Here is an 18,034-nt window from a genome sequence, read left to right on the forward strand (position 1 = left end):
TAAAGGAAATCAACTCTGAATGTTCATTGGAAGGCCTGATGCTGAAGCTGAAGCTCCAATACTTTAGTCTCCTGATGTGAAAAGCCAACTAATTGGAAAAGACCCTGATGCTGGGAAAGATTGAGGGCAGGAGGAGAAGGGTGCGATAGAGAATGAGATGATTGGATGGTATCACCAACTCAATGGACACGAGTTTGAGCAAACTCTGGGAGATAGTGAAGGACAGGGAAGCCTAGCATGCTGTAGTCCATGGGGTTGCAAAGAGGCAGACGTGACTGAGCAACTGAAAAATAACAATTAATTATCTTAAGAAGAGAAACTATTAATCCTTGAAATAGGAATGTGTTTTATTTTTCCTGAAAAGGAGACATTGGGGGCGGGGGCAGTCAATAAATTGGCTGAATAGAAGATAAAGCTAAATAACAAACAGTGACTCCAAAGATTGAGCTGAGTAGTTCTGCTAGGATATAATACAAAAGGACAAAGAGAAGCTTATTTTTTGTTTTTAACTTTTTGATATAGAGATCAGGGTAATGCTGATCTCTGTATAAAATTTTATATCAGTTTGATTCAGCTTTCAGGGTAATGATTGACCAGTAATTTGTGGATAATGTCAGCCTTTCTCATGGTAGAGATAACCTGTCACCAACCCTCTAGACCTCTGGCAGGCAGCTCTACTTGTGTTCCTAGACAGACTTGCAGGAATGAGTGTGAGCAGCACTTGATGAATTTTAGTGTAGAGTCAAAGGAGAATATGTATAATTGTGTGAAGAGTCTATTATGACACTCTTGCCTTTTAAAGCTACATATCTTTGTGGGACTAGACTCCATGTAATTCAACCAAAATAATGTGTTACAATAAATATGCACAACTAAATATAAGAATCCACTGTCTTCTTTCAAACCGTATAGGAAAGAGATTTGTAAACATATAAAATAGTGCCACTCTTCTCACTAAATATTTTTTTGTTTTGTAAAATATAGTTATTGTTTAACAAAAAGTGTTATTCATCTTAACATCAAATGGATTTGCTTTTGTTACTTTTAGCTAGTTAATAAATATTTTAGGTGTCTTTGTTTTAATTGCAAATGTGATGAATATCAGTAGTTATAACCTCAGAAGTGAAAGAAATAATTCAAAGAAATTCAAATCAAAAAATAATTCAAAGAAATAATTAAATTCTTTCGCCATGAAGATTTTATATGCCTTTAACTATGTGTGGCTCTAAGATTTTGGTGCTTATTTCTCATTTTATTTATTCCATAGGATGTCTCCTGAACGAGTAAGGTCCCTGTCACGAATCTGTGTCCCACTTGTTACTTTGCCAGATTTTGAACCTCTGGTAGAGGCTCTGCTCACCTACCATGGACATGAACCTCAGGAAGTACTCTGGCCTGAGTTCTTTGATGCTGTGAATGAGGCTTTTTTGCTGTAAGTGATGACCCTTTACTTCATTACCCAATTCTGTTTTCCTTTTTTTAGAATACTTCAGTATGTTGAAAATGTAATTTTCAAATGTTTTGGTCTCAGTACCACTGTATATTCCTAAAAGTTATTGAGGATCTTCGTGAACTTTTTAAAATATGTGGGTTCTATCTATCAATATTTACCATACTTGAAATTTTAAATTTTTTTAATATTTATCATTTCCTTTTAAAATAACAATAAATTGATTAAATATTAGTACAAATAGCATATTTTTTAACGAAAAACTGACCTTTTCCAAGAAAAAAAAAATTGTCTAACAAGAATGACATTGTTTTTACATTTTCGCAAACTTCTTTATCTTTTGACTTAAAAGATGACAGCTAGGTTCTCACAGTATTTCTGTATTCAGTCTGATGCAGTATGTTTTTTTGGTTGAAGTATAAGAAAATCCAGCTTCACACAGACATGTGCTTGGAAAAAGGACTAGTATATTTTAATAGCCATTTCAGATTATGGATATTTGAGGGAATACTTCACCAAAAGTTGAAAATAGTACAGTTTTTGGAAGGTTAGTTGCAATGTGGATTCTGAAATTATATGCATGAGCTCTTCATACTATTACATTAAAACCCATTGGTCTGTCTTGCACTTTTAATGGATTTTGTAGCTTCACATGGTTTATTTGGAAAATATTGGTTCATTAAGTTATGCAGATCTACATTGACATATTTTCATTTTATACTATCAAAATTACATTCATTCACAACTAGTCTTATCAGGAATGTCTTCTAAGTGTTGGGAAGCTATAAAGCTCACATTGGTGAAAGCAAATTTTCTAAGATTCTAATTCCTGCTTAAAACTCAAATGTATCATTGGTTACAAATACTGTCAGTTGTTTTCCTTAGTATGCTAAAGTCAGTTCTGTAATTTTGAAAAAGTATGTGCCAAGTATTCAAGTCTGAATAACCTTTCTTTGTCCACCAGTCATTTTTCTCAAGTAAATTTATGAAAAAAGTGGCTAGTTGATCTTGCAGCTCAGCAAGTTGCACAAGTGCTTTTCCTCTAGACAGTCATCATTTTTTGGTGTATAGCAGAAATGCTTTATGCATACTTTTCACCACACAGAATTTTTTTAAGTTAAAAGTGTCCTCAGGGGTAAAATTAAGAAAATTAATCTTTTATGTTAATACTTACTGTGAAATGCATTTTTATGTGAAACTGGCAGTGTTTTTACTGTATGTACAGACATGACTGAGTGACTTCGCTTTCACTTTTCACTTTCATGCACTGGAGAAGCCAATGGCAACCCACTCCAGTGTTCTTGCCTGGAGAATCCCAGGGACGGGGGAGCCTGGTGGACTGCCGTCTATGGGGTCGCACAGAGTCGGACACAACTGAAGCGACTTAGCAGCAGCAGCAGCAGCAGTATCAAAGTGTACAGTGACTACTATTGCTGCTCTGATTTGTGTTAGGTACAACATTACTTGCTTTTTGTACTATGAATGCACGTGTCAACTCAGTTGTTCTAGAAAACCACGAGATAACGAAATAGTTATTCAACACTTCAAGTATTTCTGAACCATATGTGTGTATTGCTAAATTCATCTAAAAAAAACTCCTGTTCTTAGTTAGTGCTAATACCAGGTGTATAGAAGCAACACAACTAGTTCAGCCACATCTAGAGATTCAGTTTTGAGGCAGAAGTACAGTTCTTGATGAAATATTAAATACACATTTGTATTATTTAATTCCTTTTTTTAAAGATTCTGAATGATTGGTCTTCAGTTCAGTTCAGTTCAGTCGCTCAGTCGTGTCCAACTCTTTGTGACCCCATGAATCACAGCACGCCAGGCCTCCCTGTCCAGCACCAACTCCCGGAGTTCACTCAGACTCACATCCATCGAGTCAGTGATGCCATCCAGCCATCTCATCCTCTGTCGTCCCCTTCTCCTCCTGCCCCCAATCCCTCCCAGCATCAAAGTCTTTTCCAATGAGTCAACTCTTCGCATGAGGTGGCCAAAGTACTGGAGTTTCAGCTTTAACATCATTCCTTCCAAAGAAAACCCAGGGCTGATCTCCTTCAGAATGGACTGGTTGGATCTGCGTGCAGTCCAAGGGACTCTCAAGAGTCTTCTCCAACACCACAGTTCTTAAGTTAGTGCTGCAATAAACTAGCACTATGATAGAGTTTGAGAATATCCTAGTAAGACACAGGAAGATACATTTACCCTTTAGCACAATACTTTGGACTAGATGTCCTACTCTCATGATTCAGAGAAATCTGTGGTGTTTTGATTTTGTCTTTTCCCCATGAAACAGCTATGCAATGAAAGAAGAAATCTTTAAATTCTCCTTTGTAAAGCAAATAATCCAGTTTCAATATAAGAAAATAGGAATAAAATTTATTTTTAAATAAAATGTTATTAAATTATAAAATAAAATATGTTTTATTTATATAAAAATTTTAAATATGTAAAATATATATCTAAAATAATTTGGATACTATTTAGAAAAAATTTTTTTAAGATGTTTGGATTTATTACAAAGTAAGACAAAAATGCGCTTGGCTTCTTTTTGTGTTTCCATGTAGACACAAGAGAAAATATCAGTTTTTATTTATTTATTACATTTTATTTTCCCCCAACTTTATTGAGATATAAGTGATACATAACATGGTATATTTTTTAAGATGTATGAATTAATTCTATACAGTTTTAAGTTGCAAATGACTACCACCATAGTGTTAGTTAACACCTCCCTCACATCACAGGATTGCCATTTCTTTTTTGTTGTTGTTGTGAGAATATTTAAGATCTACTCTTAGCAACTTTCCAATATGCAATTCAGTATTACTATGTGCCACGCTGTGCTGTACTTAGTCACTTAGTCATGTCTGACTCTGCAAACCCATGGACTGTAGCCCGCCAAGCTCCTCTGTCCATGGGGATTCTCCAGGTAAGAAGCATGGAGTGGGTTGCCATGCCCTCCTCCAGAGGATCTTCCCAACCCAGGGATCAGACCCAGGCCCCCTGCATTGCATGCAGATTCTTTACCATCTGAGCCACCAGGGAAGCCCATTATTAACTATAATCAGCATGATGTATTTTTAGATCCCCAGAGCTTATTCATCTTATAACTGGAAGTTTTAAGTACTTTTTGATCAACATCTTCCCATTTCTCCCACACCCCCAGTCCCTAGTAACCATCGTTCTAGTCTCTGTTTCTATGAGTTTATATTTTTTTAGATTCCACATAAAGTGATACCATATTTGTTTCTCTTTCTAACTTACTTCATTTAGCATAATGCCCTCAAGGTCTATCCATGTCATCACAGCCAAGGCTTTCCTTCCTTCTCATGCCTGAATAATACCTGATTGTGTGTATATGTGTGTGTACAGATATAAATATAAATACCACATCTTTACTCACTCTTGTTGTACACTTAGCTTGTTTTCACATCTTAGCTATTTTGAATATACATAATAAACATGGGAGAACAGATATCTTTTTGATACCTTGTTTTTATTCCCTTTGGATATATACCCAGAAGTGAGATTGCTAGATCATTGGATAGTTTTAGTTTTAATTTTTTGAGGAGCCTCTATACTGTTTTCCATAGTGTCTGCACCAATTTGTGTTCCCACCAATGTTACGCCAAGGGTTCCCTTTTCTTCACATTCTCACCAACACTTGTTATCTTTTGTCTTTCTGATGATAGACATCCTAATAGGTGTGGGGTGATATTTCACTATGATTTTTATTTGCATTTCCCAAAAGATTAGTGTGGAGAAGGCAATGGCAACCCACTCCAGTACTCTTGCCTGGAAAATCCCATGGAGGGAGGAGTCTGGTGGGCTGCAGTCCATGAGATTGCTAAGAGTCGGACACAACTGAGCGACTTCACATTCACTTTTCACTTTCATGCATTGGAGAAAGAAATGGCATCCCACTCCAGTGTTCTTGCCTGGAGAATCCCAGGCATGGGGGAGCCTGGTGGGCTGCCATCCATGGGGTTGCACAGAGTCGAACACGACTGAAGCAACTTAGCAGCAGCAGCAGTGATTAGTGATATTGAGTACCTTTTCATTTACCAGTTGGGTATTTGCATATCTCCTTTGGAAAAATGTTTATTCATATGTTCTGCCTACTTTTTAATCAGATTGTTTCATTTTTTTTCCTATTGAGTTATATGAGTTCTTTATATATTTTGGATGTTTATTCATTATCAGACATATACTTTGCAAATATTTTCTTCCCGTCTATTGGTTGCCTTTTCATTTTGTTGATAGTGTAGAAGATTTTTGCAGTATAGAAACTTCTTAGTTTGATATAGTTCCACTTAATCTATCTTTGCTTTTGTTGTCAAATCAAACAAGTCATTGCTCAGACTAATGTCATTTTGTCCTCTATTATATTTTCTTCTGGGAGTTTTACAGTTTTAGGTCTTAACATTCAATTCCTTAATCCATTTTGAAATGATTTTTGTGTTTAGTATAAGATAGGGGTGCAGTGTCTTTTTTTTTTTTTTTGCATGTGGTTTATCCGTTTTCCCAGTATCATTTATTGAAGCAACTGTATTTTCCCTATTGTATATTCCTGGCCCTCCTGTCATAATTTAGTTGATTCATATATTTATGAGTTTGTTTCTGGGCTGTCTTTTCTGACTGAGGTGTATATACCAATACCATACTGTTTTGAGTATTATAGCTTTGTAATATAGTTTACATGTACAGATGTGGGAGTTGGACTATAAAGAAAGCTGAGTGCAGAAAATTGTGCTTTTGAACTGTGGTGTTGGAGAAGACTCTTGAGAGTGTCTTAGACTGCAGGAAGATCCAACCAGTCAATCCTAAAGGAAATCAGTCCTGAATATTCATTGGGAGGACTGATGCTGAAGCTGAAACTCCAATACTTTGGCCACCTGATGTGAAGAACTGACTTATTGGAAAAGACCCTGATGCTGGGAAAGATTGAAGGCAGGAGGAGAAGGGGACAACAGAGGATGAGATGGTTGGATGGCATCACTGACTCGATGGATGTGAGTTTGAGTAAGATCCGGGAGTTGGTGATGGACAGGGAAGCCTGGCGTGCTGCAGTCCTTGGGATCACAAAGAGTTGGACATAACTGAGTGACTGAACTGAACTGGTAATAGTTTGAAATCAGGAATTATGATACCTCCCCCTCTTCTTTCTCAAGACTGCTTTGATTATTTGGAGTTATGATTTCATATAAAGTTTAGGATTGTTTTTTCTGTTTCTGTGAAAAATAACATTAGAATTTTGATAGGATTGCATTGAATCTATAGGTCACTTTGGGTAGTATAGACATTGTAACAATATTAATTCTTCTAATCCATGAAAACTGTGTATTTCCACTTAATTGTGTTTTCTTCACTTTCTTTCCTCAAAATCTTAATGGTTTGCAGTAAACAGATCATTAGCCTCTTTGGTTAAATTTATTCCTGGGTATTTTAGTCTTTTTGATGCAGTTGTAAATGTGAGTGTTTTATTTCTTTTTTTTAAAAGATAATTCATTGTTAGTGTTTAGAAATGCAGTTGATTTTTGTATTGATTTTATATCCTACAACTTGACTGAATTTATTGATTAGCTGTAATTTTGTTTTTGTGTGTGTGAAGTTTTTATGATGTGTTTGTGTATGTATGTGTATGTGTCTCCTGTCATGTGCAAATAGAGACAGTTTTACTTCTCCTTTTTAGACTTAAATGCCTTTTACTTCTCTTTCTTGCCTAATTGCTCTGACTAGGTTTTCCAGTATCATGTTGAATAAAAATGGAAGAGTGGACATTCTAAGAGGAAAAATTTTCACTTTTTCATCATTGAATGTGATGTCAGCTATGTGTTTGTCATATATGGCCCTTACTATACTGAGCTATTTGCCTTCTGTACCTGTTTTGTTGAGAATTTTTATTGTAAATGGATGTTAAAGTCAAATGTTTTTTCTGTATCTGTTGAGATACTTTTAAGATTTTTTTTTATCCTTCATTTTGTTAATGTGGTATACCACATTGATTGATTTGTGCCTAGTGAACTATCCTTGTATTCTAGGAATAAATCCCACTTGGTCATTAAACTGGGCCCCTCAACCTAATTCCAGTGTGTGTATGTATGTATGTTTGTATCTGTGTAGGCTTCCCCACAGCACTAAGTAGTTCTATGACACTAGCAGGCTATTTGAGAATAAGCTCAATTCTGACGTTATCAGAGATAGCATCTGATGGCACAGGTAAAGGGGCCAGTTGCGCAGGACTGCCTTCCACTTCAGATGCAATTATGAGGCGAGGTTGTTGCCTATGCTTCTACCTGACTTGTTACAAATTGGAGGTTCCCACAGCTCCTTCCTTGGGTTTGATTAATTTGCTAGAATGACTCACAACTCAAAGAAACATTTTATTTTCTAGATTACTGGTTGATTATAAAAGGATATAACTCAGAAACGTCCAGATGGAAGAAATTTATACAGCAAGATATGGGGGAAAGAGCATAGAGCTTCTTTGCCCTTTCAAGGTGTGCCACTTTCCCCTGGTCTCCATGTGTTCACCAACCTAGAAGCTCTCCATATACCATCTTCTGGGGGTTTGATGGAGGCTTTGTTAATAGGCATGATTGATTAAACCGTTGGCTGTTGGCAAGTGTTCAACCTGCAGACCCTTCTTCCCTCCCTGGAGGTCAGGGAGATAGGACTGAAAATTCCAACCCTCTAGTAACATGGTTCGGAGAAGGTGATGGCACCCTACTCCAGTACTCTTGCCTGGAAAATCCCATGGACAGAGGAGCCTGGTAGGCTGTGGTCCATGGGGTCGCAAAGAGTCGGACACGACTGAGCAACTTCCCTTTCACTTTTCACTTTCATGCATTGGAGAAGGAAATGGCAACCCACTCCAGTGTTCTTGCCTGGAGAATCCCAGGGACGGGAGAGCCTGGTGGACTGCCGTCTGTGGGGTCACACAGAGTCAGACACGATGGAAGTGACTTAGCAGCAGTAACATGGTTGGTACTCATGGCAACCAGCCCCCACCCTTAAGTCTAAATGCCACCTCATTAATATAACAAGAGATACCTTAATAACTATTTTCACTTAAGAAATTCCAAGGTTCTTAGGAGCTCTGTGTGAGAAATGTGGTTGAAGAGCAAATATATATTTCTTATTATAAATCACCATATCAGTCATAGTGTATAATCTTTTTAATGTATTTTTGAATTTGGTGTGCTAATATTTTATTGAGGACTTTTACATCAATATTTATCAGAGATATTGACCTAATTATCCTTTCTTGTGGTATTCTTGTCTGGTTTTGGTATCCGAGTAGTATGGCCATCATAAAATGAGTTTGGAAGTGTTATTATTATTATTATTATTATTGATTTTTTTGAAGACTTTGAGGAGGATTTATATTAGTCCTCTAAGTGTTTCGTAGAATTCACCTGTGAAACCATGTGGCTGTGTTGCAGAAAGAGAGACCCCTTTCAGGGTCTAAGAGTGGGCTCTTGTCCAACACTTGGAAATGAATTGTCCAAGGAGACACACATGCTGACGAAGCAAGAGACTTTATTGGGAGGAGGCACCCAGGCAGAGACCAGGAAGATAAGGAAACCCAGGAGGACTGCTCTGTCGCATAGCTCACCGTCCTGAATTTTATGGTGATGGGTTAGTTTCCGAATTGTCTGACTCGGGGTCCTTCCTGGTGGCACGCACATTGTTCAGCCAAAATGAATTCCAATGAGGAGGATTCTGGGAGGTCAGTAGGGCATGTGGCCTCTCCTTTTGACTTCCCGAATTTTTCTGGTTGGTAGTGCCTTGTTAGTTCCATGTTCCTGTTCTAAAATAACTCAGGCAGATGTTTACTGTGGTGCCTGGCCAGAGTGGGCAGTTTCAGTCAATGTGTTTTCCCTAACAGCTGGGTTTTTCTTTGTTAGCAAATTATGATTATTATCTCAATCTCTTTGCTAGTAATTGGTCTGTTCAGATTTTCTATTTCTTCATGATTCAATATTGTTAGGTTGTATGTTTATAGGAATTTATCCATTTCTTCTGGGTTGTCCAATTTGTTAATATATAATTTTCATGGTAGTCTCTCTCAATCATTTATATTTATGTGGTATCATTTTTAATATGTTTCCTCTTTAATTTATAATTTTATTTATTGGAGATTTAAGTCTCCTCCTTTTCTCTCTCTCTCTCTTTAGTTAGTTTAGCTTATCGGTTCGTTCTTTCATGGATTGTATCTTTATTTTTTTTAATCTGTTAAGGTCATCACCATTGCCAAACTCAATTATCTGGGTTTTCTTCTGGGTTAGATAGTTTTGTGCTTTATATTTAGACTTAGAATACATTTTCAGTTAATTTTTGTGAGGGATGTATGGTCTATGTTTAGAATTGGATTTTTTGCCTGTGGATGTCCAGTTATTCCAGCACCATATGTAGAAAAGACAATCTTTACTGCATTATCTTTGCTCCTTTGTCAAAAGTCAATTGACTGTATTTAAATCTATTTCCGGGAGCTTCCCAGATGGTGCTAGTGGTAAAGAATCTACCTGCCAATGCAGGAGACATAAGAGATGAGGGTTCAATCCCTGGGTTGGGAAGATTCCCTGGAGGAGAGCGTGGCAACCCACTCCAATATTCTTGTGTGGAGAATCCCATGGACAGAGAAGCCTGGCGGGCTACAGTCCATAGGGTTGCAAAGAGCCGGACACGATTGAAGTGACTTAACACGCATGCTGGTCTATTTCTGGTCTCTCTTATCTGTTGCATTGATCTATTTATCAATATCACACTGTATCGATTACTGTTGCTTTGTAGTAAATCTTGAAGTCAGGTGGTGTTAGTCCTCCAGCTTTGTTCTTCTCCTTTAATATTGTATTGGCTATTCTGGGTCTTTTCCGTCTCCATATAAACTTTTAAACCAGTTTCTTGATATCCACAAAATAACTTGTTGGCATTTTGATTGGGATTTCATTGAATCTATAAGTCAAATTGGGAAGAACTGACATCTTAACAATATTGAGTCTTCCTATCAATGACCATCCTCCATTAATTTAGTTCTTTGATTTTGTTTATCAGAGTTTTATGATTTTTCTAATCTAGATCTTGTACATATTTTGTAAGATTTATACATAATTATTTAATTTGGTAAATGATATCTTCTTTTTAATTTCAAAGTCCTCTTGTTCACTGCTGGTATATAAGAAAATGATTGGCTTTGTAATTTTAACTTGTATCCTGCAACTTTGCTATAATTGTTTATTAGTTTCAATTTTTTGTCAGTTATTTTAGATTTTCTACACAGAAAGTAATTTAATCTTTGAACGAAGACAGTTTTATTTTTTCTTCCCAATCTGTTAGCTTTTATTTCCTTTTCTGTTCTTACTGAATTAGCTCGACTTTGTAGTATGAAGTCTGAAAAAATATGGTGCAAAGGGACATCTTTGACTTGTACCTAATTTGAGTGGACAAGCTTCAAGTTTCTTACCATTATTATGATTATTAGTAGTAGAAGTTTTGTAAATATTCTTTATTATCTATGATCATATTGGTCTTTAAGGTTTCTATGCTTGTAATGTCTTATCTGCTTTTAGTATTAGTATAATTTTACCTCATAGTATGAGTTAGGAAGTATTGCTTTGGCGTCTATCCTCCAAAAGAGATTGTAAAAAAAATGGTATAATTTTGTCCTTAAATGTATAGCAGAATTCACCAGTGAATTCATCCAGGCCTGGTGCTTTCAATTTGTTTTAAAATATATAGGCCTACTCATTTAGTTTACTTCTTCTTGTGCGAGTTTGGTGGATTGTATCTTTCAAGTATCTGTCTATTTCATTTAGGTTATCAAACTTGTCGGCATAAACTTGTTCAGTTGTTATTGTTCAGTCACTCAGTCGTGTCCAACTCTTTGCGACCCCGTGGACTGCAGCAGGCTGGGCTTCCCTGTCCTTCACCATCTCCTGGAGTTTGTTCAAACTCATGTCCATTGAGTCAGTGATACCATCCAACCATCTCATCCTCTGTCGTCCTCTTCTTCTGCTCTCAGTCTTTCCCAGCATCAGGGTCTTTCCCAGTGAATGAGCTCTATGCATCACGTGGCCAAAGTATTAGAGCTGTAGCTTCAGCACCCATCCTTCCAATGAATATTCAGGGTTTATTTCCTTTAGGATTGACTGATTTGATCTCCTTGCTATCCAAGGGACTCTAAAGAGCCTTCTCCAACACCACAGTTTAAAAGCATGAATTCTTCAGCACTCAGCTTTCTTTATGGTCCAACTCCTACATCCATACATGACTACTGAAAAAACCATAGTTTTGACTATATGGACCTTTGTCGGTCAAGTGATGTCTCTGCTTTTCACCACACTGTCTAGGTTTGTCATAGCTTTTCTTCCAAGCAACAGTTGGCTGTTAATTTCATGACTGCAGTCACCATCTGCAGTGATTTTGGAGCCCAAGAAAATAAAGTCTGTCACTGTTCCCATTTTTTCCCCATCTATTTGCCATGAAGTGATGGGACCAGATGTCATGATCTTAAAAAAAAAAAAAAAAAAAACTTGTTCAGAGTACTCCTTTATTATCCTTTTGTGCCTGTAGGATCTGGAGTGATGTCTCCTCTTTCATTTCTGCTGACAGTAATTTGTTTCCTCTCTTTCTTAGTTAGCCTAGCTAGTTGATTTTATTGGTCTTTTTCCATGACCACCTTCTGGTTTTATTTTCTCTTATTGATTTTCTGTTTGCATTTTCATTTGATTTCAGGTCTAATTCTTACTTTCTCTTCTACTTACTTTGGATTGAATTTTCTCTTCTTTTTCTAGTTACCTGAGTTGGAAACTTGGATTATTTATCTTAGATATGTCTTTTTTCTAAATGTACATTTTTATAATATATTCAGTGCTACAGATTTCCCTCTAAGCACTGATTCACTGTATTCCACAAATTTTTGACAAGTTATGTTTTCATTTTCATTTAATGCAAAATAATTTTAAATTTCTTTGGAAATTTCTTCTTTGATTCATGTGTTACTTAGAAATATGTCTGTAAATCTCCCCACAATTTCAGGTAAGCTTTTCAAGTAAGAAAAAGGAGATTTTCAAGTAAGCTTTCTGTTAATGATTTCTGATTTAATTCCATTGTGCTCTGAGGGTAGGCATTATATGATTTCTATTCTTTCCTAATAAATTTGTTAAGGTATGTTTTATAGCCCAGAATGTGGTCTGTCTTGGTGAATGTTCCATGTAAGCTTAAGGAGGGATGTTTTCTGCTGTGGTTGAATAAAGTAGTCAATAGTAGACTCCTTATATTTACTCCTTATGGTTTTTTTAAATTCAGCCACATTCTTATAGATCTTCTGCCTGCTGGATCAGTGCATTTTATAGAGGGATGTTTAAAATCTCCAGGTATGACAGTGAATTCATCTATTTCTCTTTTACAGTTCTATTAGATTTTTCCCTTGAATAATTTGACACTCTATTATTCAGTTCAGTTCAGTTACTTCATTGTGTCCAACTCTTTGTGATCCCATGGACTGTAGCACGCCAGGCTTCCCTGTCCATTACCCAGCTCCCGGAGCTTGTGCAAACTCATGTCCATCAAGTCAGTGATGCCATCCAACCACCTCATCCTCTGTCGTCCCCTTCTCCCACCTTGAATTTTTCCCAACATCAGGATCTTTTCCAAGGAGTCAGTTCTTCACATCAGGTGGCCAAAGTATTGGAGTTTCAGCTTCAGCATCAGTCCTTCCAATGTATATTCAGGCCTGATTTCCTTTAAGATTGACTGGTTTGATCTCCTTGCAGTCTAAGGGATTCTCAAGAGTCTTCTCCAATACCACAGTTCAAAAGCATTAACTCTTCATTGCTCAGCAGCTTTCTTTATGGTCCAACTCTCACATCCATACACGACTACTGGAAAAACCATAGCTTTGACTAGCCGGAACTTTGTTGGCAAAGAAATGTCTCTGCTTTTTAATATGCTATCTAGATTTGTCATAGCTTTTCTTCCAAGGAGCAAGCATCTTTTAATTTCATGGCTGCAGTCACCATCTGCAGTGATTTTGGAGCCCAAGAAAATAAAGTCTGTCACTGTTTCCATTGTTTCCCCATCTGTTTGCCATGAAGTGATGGAACAAGATGCCATGATCTTAGTTTTTTGAATGTTCAGTTTTAAGTCAGCCTTTTCACTGAAACTATGAGCCATGCCATGTAGGGCCACCCGAGACAGATGGGTGGGTCATGGTGGAGAATTCTGACAAAACTTGGTCCACTGGAGAAGGGAATGGCAAACCACTTCAGCATTCTTGCCTTGAGAACCCCATGAACAGTATGAAAAGACAAAAAGATATTCCACTCAGTTGTGGCATATATGCAAGCTAAGGACTGTTATATCTTCTTGGAAAATTGAGCCCTTTATCATTATGTAATCAGCATCTGTATTCCTGATAATTTTCCTTGCCTTAACATCTGTTGTATTTGAAATTAACATAATTACTCCTGCTTTGTTTTAGTGTTAGCATGGCATATTTTTCTCTATCCGTGTAGGCTTTTAAATATATATATACATTAAAATTTTTTACTTTGGTTGTGCTGGGTCTTAATTGCTGCACATGGGCTCTCTGTAGTTGTGATAAGCAGGGCCTTCTTACCCTAGTGGCTTGTCTTGTTACAGATGATGGGCCCTAGGGCATATGGGCTTCAGTGGTTGCAGTGCGTGGGCTCGGTAGTTGCGGCACAGGGGGCTTAGTTGACCCCTGGCATGTGGGATCTTCCCAGACAAGTTCTCAAACATGTGTCCCCTGAATTGCCAGGCAGATTCTTAACCACTGACCTGTCTGTTCCATTTTCTTTTTGTCTGTGCTGGGTCTTTGTTGCTGTGTGGGCTTTCTCTAGTGGTGGTGGAAGGGGCTACTCTTTAGTTTAAGTGCGTAGCCTTCTCATTGTGGTGGCTTCTCTTGTTTTGGATCACGGGCTCTAGGTGCTCAACCTTCAGTAGTTGCAGCACATGAGTGCAGTAATTGTGGCTCTCTGGCACGGGAGAGAGAGTACACGGGCTTCATTGCTGCGAGGCATGTGGGATCTTCCCAGATCAGGGATCGAATCTGTGTCTCCTGCATTAGCAGGTGGATTCTTTACCACTGAACCACTATGGAAGCTCCCCATTTAGTTTTAATTATATGTATTTTTGTATTTAACATGGATTTCTTTTTTTAATTAATTTATTTTTTATTGAAGGATAATTGCTTTACAGAATTTTGTTGTTTTCTGTCAAACCTCAACATGAATCAGCCATATATCAAGGGTATACATATATCCCCTCCCTTTTGAACCTCCCTCGCATCTCCCTTCCTCTCCCACCCTCTAGGTTGATACAGAGCCCCTGTTTGAGTTTCCTGAGCCATACAGCAAATTCCCGTTGGCTATCTATCTATTTTACATATGGTATTCTAAATTTCCATGTTACTCTTTCCATATGTCTCAGTTTCTCGTCCCCTCTCCCTGTGTCCATAAGTCTGTTCTCTATAACTGTTTCTCCATTAGTTCAGTTCCGTTCAGTTCAGTTCAGTTCAGTCGCTCAGTCGTGTCTGACTGGTTGCGACCCCATGAGTTGCAGCACACCAGGCCTCCCTGTCCATCAACAACTCCCGAAGTTCACTCAGACTCACGTCCATTGAGTCTGTGATGCCATCCAGCCATCTCATCCTCTGTCGTTCCCTTCTCCTCCCCACCCCAATCCCTCCCAGCATCAAAGTCTTTCCCAGTGAGTCAACTCTTCACATGAGGTGGCCAAAGTACTCGAGTTTCAGCTTTAGCATAATTCCTTCCAAAGAACACCCAGGACTGATCTCCTTTAGAATCCAAGGGACTCTCAAGAGTGTCCTACAACACAATTCAAAAGCATCTATTCTTCAGTGCTCAGCTGTCTTCACAGTCCAACTCTCAATCCATACATGACTACTGGAAAAACCATAGCCTTGACTAGACAGATCTTTGTTGGCAAAGGAATGTCTCTGCTTTTTAATATGCTATCTAGGTTGATCATAACTTTCCTTCCAGGGAGTAAGCATCTTTTAATTTCATGGCTGCAATCACCATCTGCAGTGATTTTGGAGCCCCCAAAAATAAAGTCTGACACTGTTTCCACTGTTTCCCCATCTATTTCCCATGAAGTCATGGGACCAGATGCCATGATCTTCATTTTCTGAACATTGAGCTTTAAGCCAACTTTTTCATTCTCCTTTTTCATGTTCATCGAGAGGCTCTTTAGTTCCTCTTCACTTTCTGCCATAAGGGTGGTGTCATCTGCATATCTGAGGTTATTGACATTTCTCCCGGCAATCTTGATTCCAGCTTGTGCTTCTTCCAGCCCAGCATTTCTCATGATGTACTCTGCATATAAGTTAAATAAGCAGGGTGACAATATACAGCCTTGACATACTCCTTTTCCTATTTGGAACCAGTCTGTTGTTCCATGTCCAGTTCTAACTGTTGCTTCCTGACCTGCATATAGGTTTCTCAAGAGGCAGGTCAGGTAGTCTGGTATTCCCATCTCTCTCAGAATTTTCCACAGTTTATTGTCATCCACACAGTTAAAGGCTTTGGCATAGTCAATAAAGCAGAAATAGATGTTTTTCTGGAACTCTCTTACTTTTTCGATTTCTCTGTTGCTGCCCTGTAAATAAATTCCTCAGTACAATTTTTCTAGATTCCATATATATGCATTAGAATACAATATTTATCTTTCTCTTTCTTACTTCACTCTGTGTAATAGGTTCTAGGTTCATCCACCTCATTAGAACTGACTCATATGTGTTCCTTTTTATGGCTGAGTAATATTCCATTGTGTATATGTACCACAACTTCTTTATCCATTCATCTGTCAATGGAGATCTAGGTTACTTCCATGTTCTGGCTATTGTAAATAGTGCTGCAGTGAACAATGGGATACATGTGTCTTTTTCAATTTTGGTTTCCTCGGGTATATACCTAGTAGCGAGATTGCTGGGTCATATGGTGGTTTTATTCATATTTTTTAAGGAATTTTCATACCCTCTTCCATAGTGCCTGTATCAGCTTATATTCGCACAAACAATGCAAGAGTATTCCCTTTTCTCCACACCCTTTCCAGTATTTATTGTTTGTAGACTTTTTGATGAGGGCCATTCTGACTAGTGTGAGGCGATATCTCATTGTAGTTTTGACTTCCTTTTCTCTAATAATGAGCAGTTTTGAGCATCTTTTCATGTGTTTGTTAGCCATCCATATGTCTTCTTTGGAGAAATGTCTGTTTAGGTCTTTTTTTCACTTTTTGATTGGGATGTGTGTTTTTCTGGTATTGAGTTGTATGAGGTACTTATATATTTTGGAAATTAATCCTTTGTCAGTTGTTTCATTTGCTCATATTTTCTCCCATTCTGAGGGTTGTCTTTTCACCTTGCTTATAGTTTCCTTTGCTGTGCAAAAGATTTTAAGGTTAATCAGGTCCCACTTGTTTACTTTTGTTTTTATTTCCATTATTCTAGGAGGTGGGTCAGAGGATCTTGCTTTGATTTATGTCATCGAGTGTTGTGCCTATGTTTTCCTCTAAGAGTTTTATAGTTTCTGGTCTTACATTTAGGTCTTTAATCCATTTTGAGTTTATCTTTGTGTATGGTGTTAGGAAGTGTTTTAATTTCATTCTTTTATATGTAGCTGTCCAGTTTTCCCAGCACCATTTATTGAAGAGGCTGTCTTTGCCCCATTGTATATTCTTGCCTCCTTTGTCATAAATAAGGTATGCATAGGTGCATGGGTTTATTTCTGGTCTTTCAATCTTGTTGTATTGGTCTATATTTCTGTTTTTGTGCCAGTACCATACTGTCTTGATGACTGTAGCTTTGTAGTATAATCTGAAGTCAAGAAGGTTGATTCCTCCAGCTCCATTCTTCTTTCTTAAGACTGCTTTGGCTATTCAGGGTCTGTTGTGTTTCTATGTGAATTGTGAAATTTTTTGTTCTAGTTCTGTGAAAAATGCCATTGGTAATTTGATAGGGATCACACTGAATCTGTAGATTATGTTTGGTAGTATATTTATTTTCACAGTATTAATTCTTCCTACCCATGAACATGGAATATTTCTCCATCTGTTTATGGCATCTTTGATTTCTTTCATTTGTGTCTTACAATTTTCTGTGTAGTTCTTTTGTCTCCTTAGATAAGTTTATTCCTAGATATTTTATTCTGTTTTTGCAATGGTGAAAGGGATTGATTCCTTAATTTCTCTTCCTGATTTTTCACTATTAGTATATAGAAATCCAAGTGATTTCTGTGTATTGAGTTTGTTTCCTGAAACTTTGCTAAATTTACTAATTAGCTCTAGTAATCTTCTGATACTATCTTTAGGGTTTTCTATATACAGTATCATGTCATCTGCAAATGGAAAGCTTTACTTCTTCTTTTCCAATCTGGATTCCTTTTATTTCTTTTTCTTCTCTGATTGCTATAGCTAGGACTTCCAGAACTATGTTGAATAATAGTAATAAAAGTGGATACCCTTGTCTTCTTCCTGATCTTAGGGGGAGTGCTTTCAGTTTTTCACCATTGAGAATAATGTTTGCTGTAAGTT

The 18,034-nt window shown here is 37.4% G+C and overlaps 1 protein-coding gene across 3 annotated transcripts in view; it reads left to right on the top strand.

Moving 5' to 3' along the window:
* The window catches only part of FANCC (FA complementation group C), a 323,090-nt gene that overhangs the window by 239,649 nt on the left and 65,407 nt on the right, over positions 1-18,034 (top strand). For all 3 annotated transcript variants that reach the window (XM_069575745.1, XM_069575746.1, XM_069575747.1), the window contains one exon: positions 1,268-1,432. In XM_069575745.1, the coding sequence (XP_069431846.1) occupies positions 1,268-1,432 (165 nt within the window). The remainder of the gene's footprint in view (positions 1-1,267; positions 1,433-18,034) is intronic.

Source organism: Ovis canadensis, chromosome 2, assembly GCF_042477335.2.
Source record: "Ovis canadensis isolate MfBH-ARS-UI-01 breed Bighorn chromosome 2, ARS-UI_OviCan_v2, whole genome shotgun sequence".
NCBI lineage: Eukaryota > Metazoa > Chordata > Mammalia > Artiodactyla > Bovidae > Ovis > Ovis canadensis.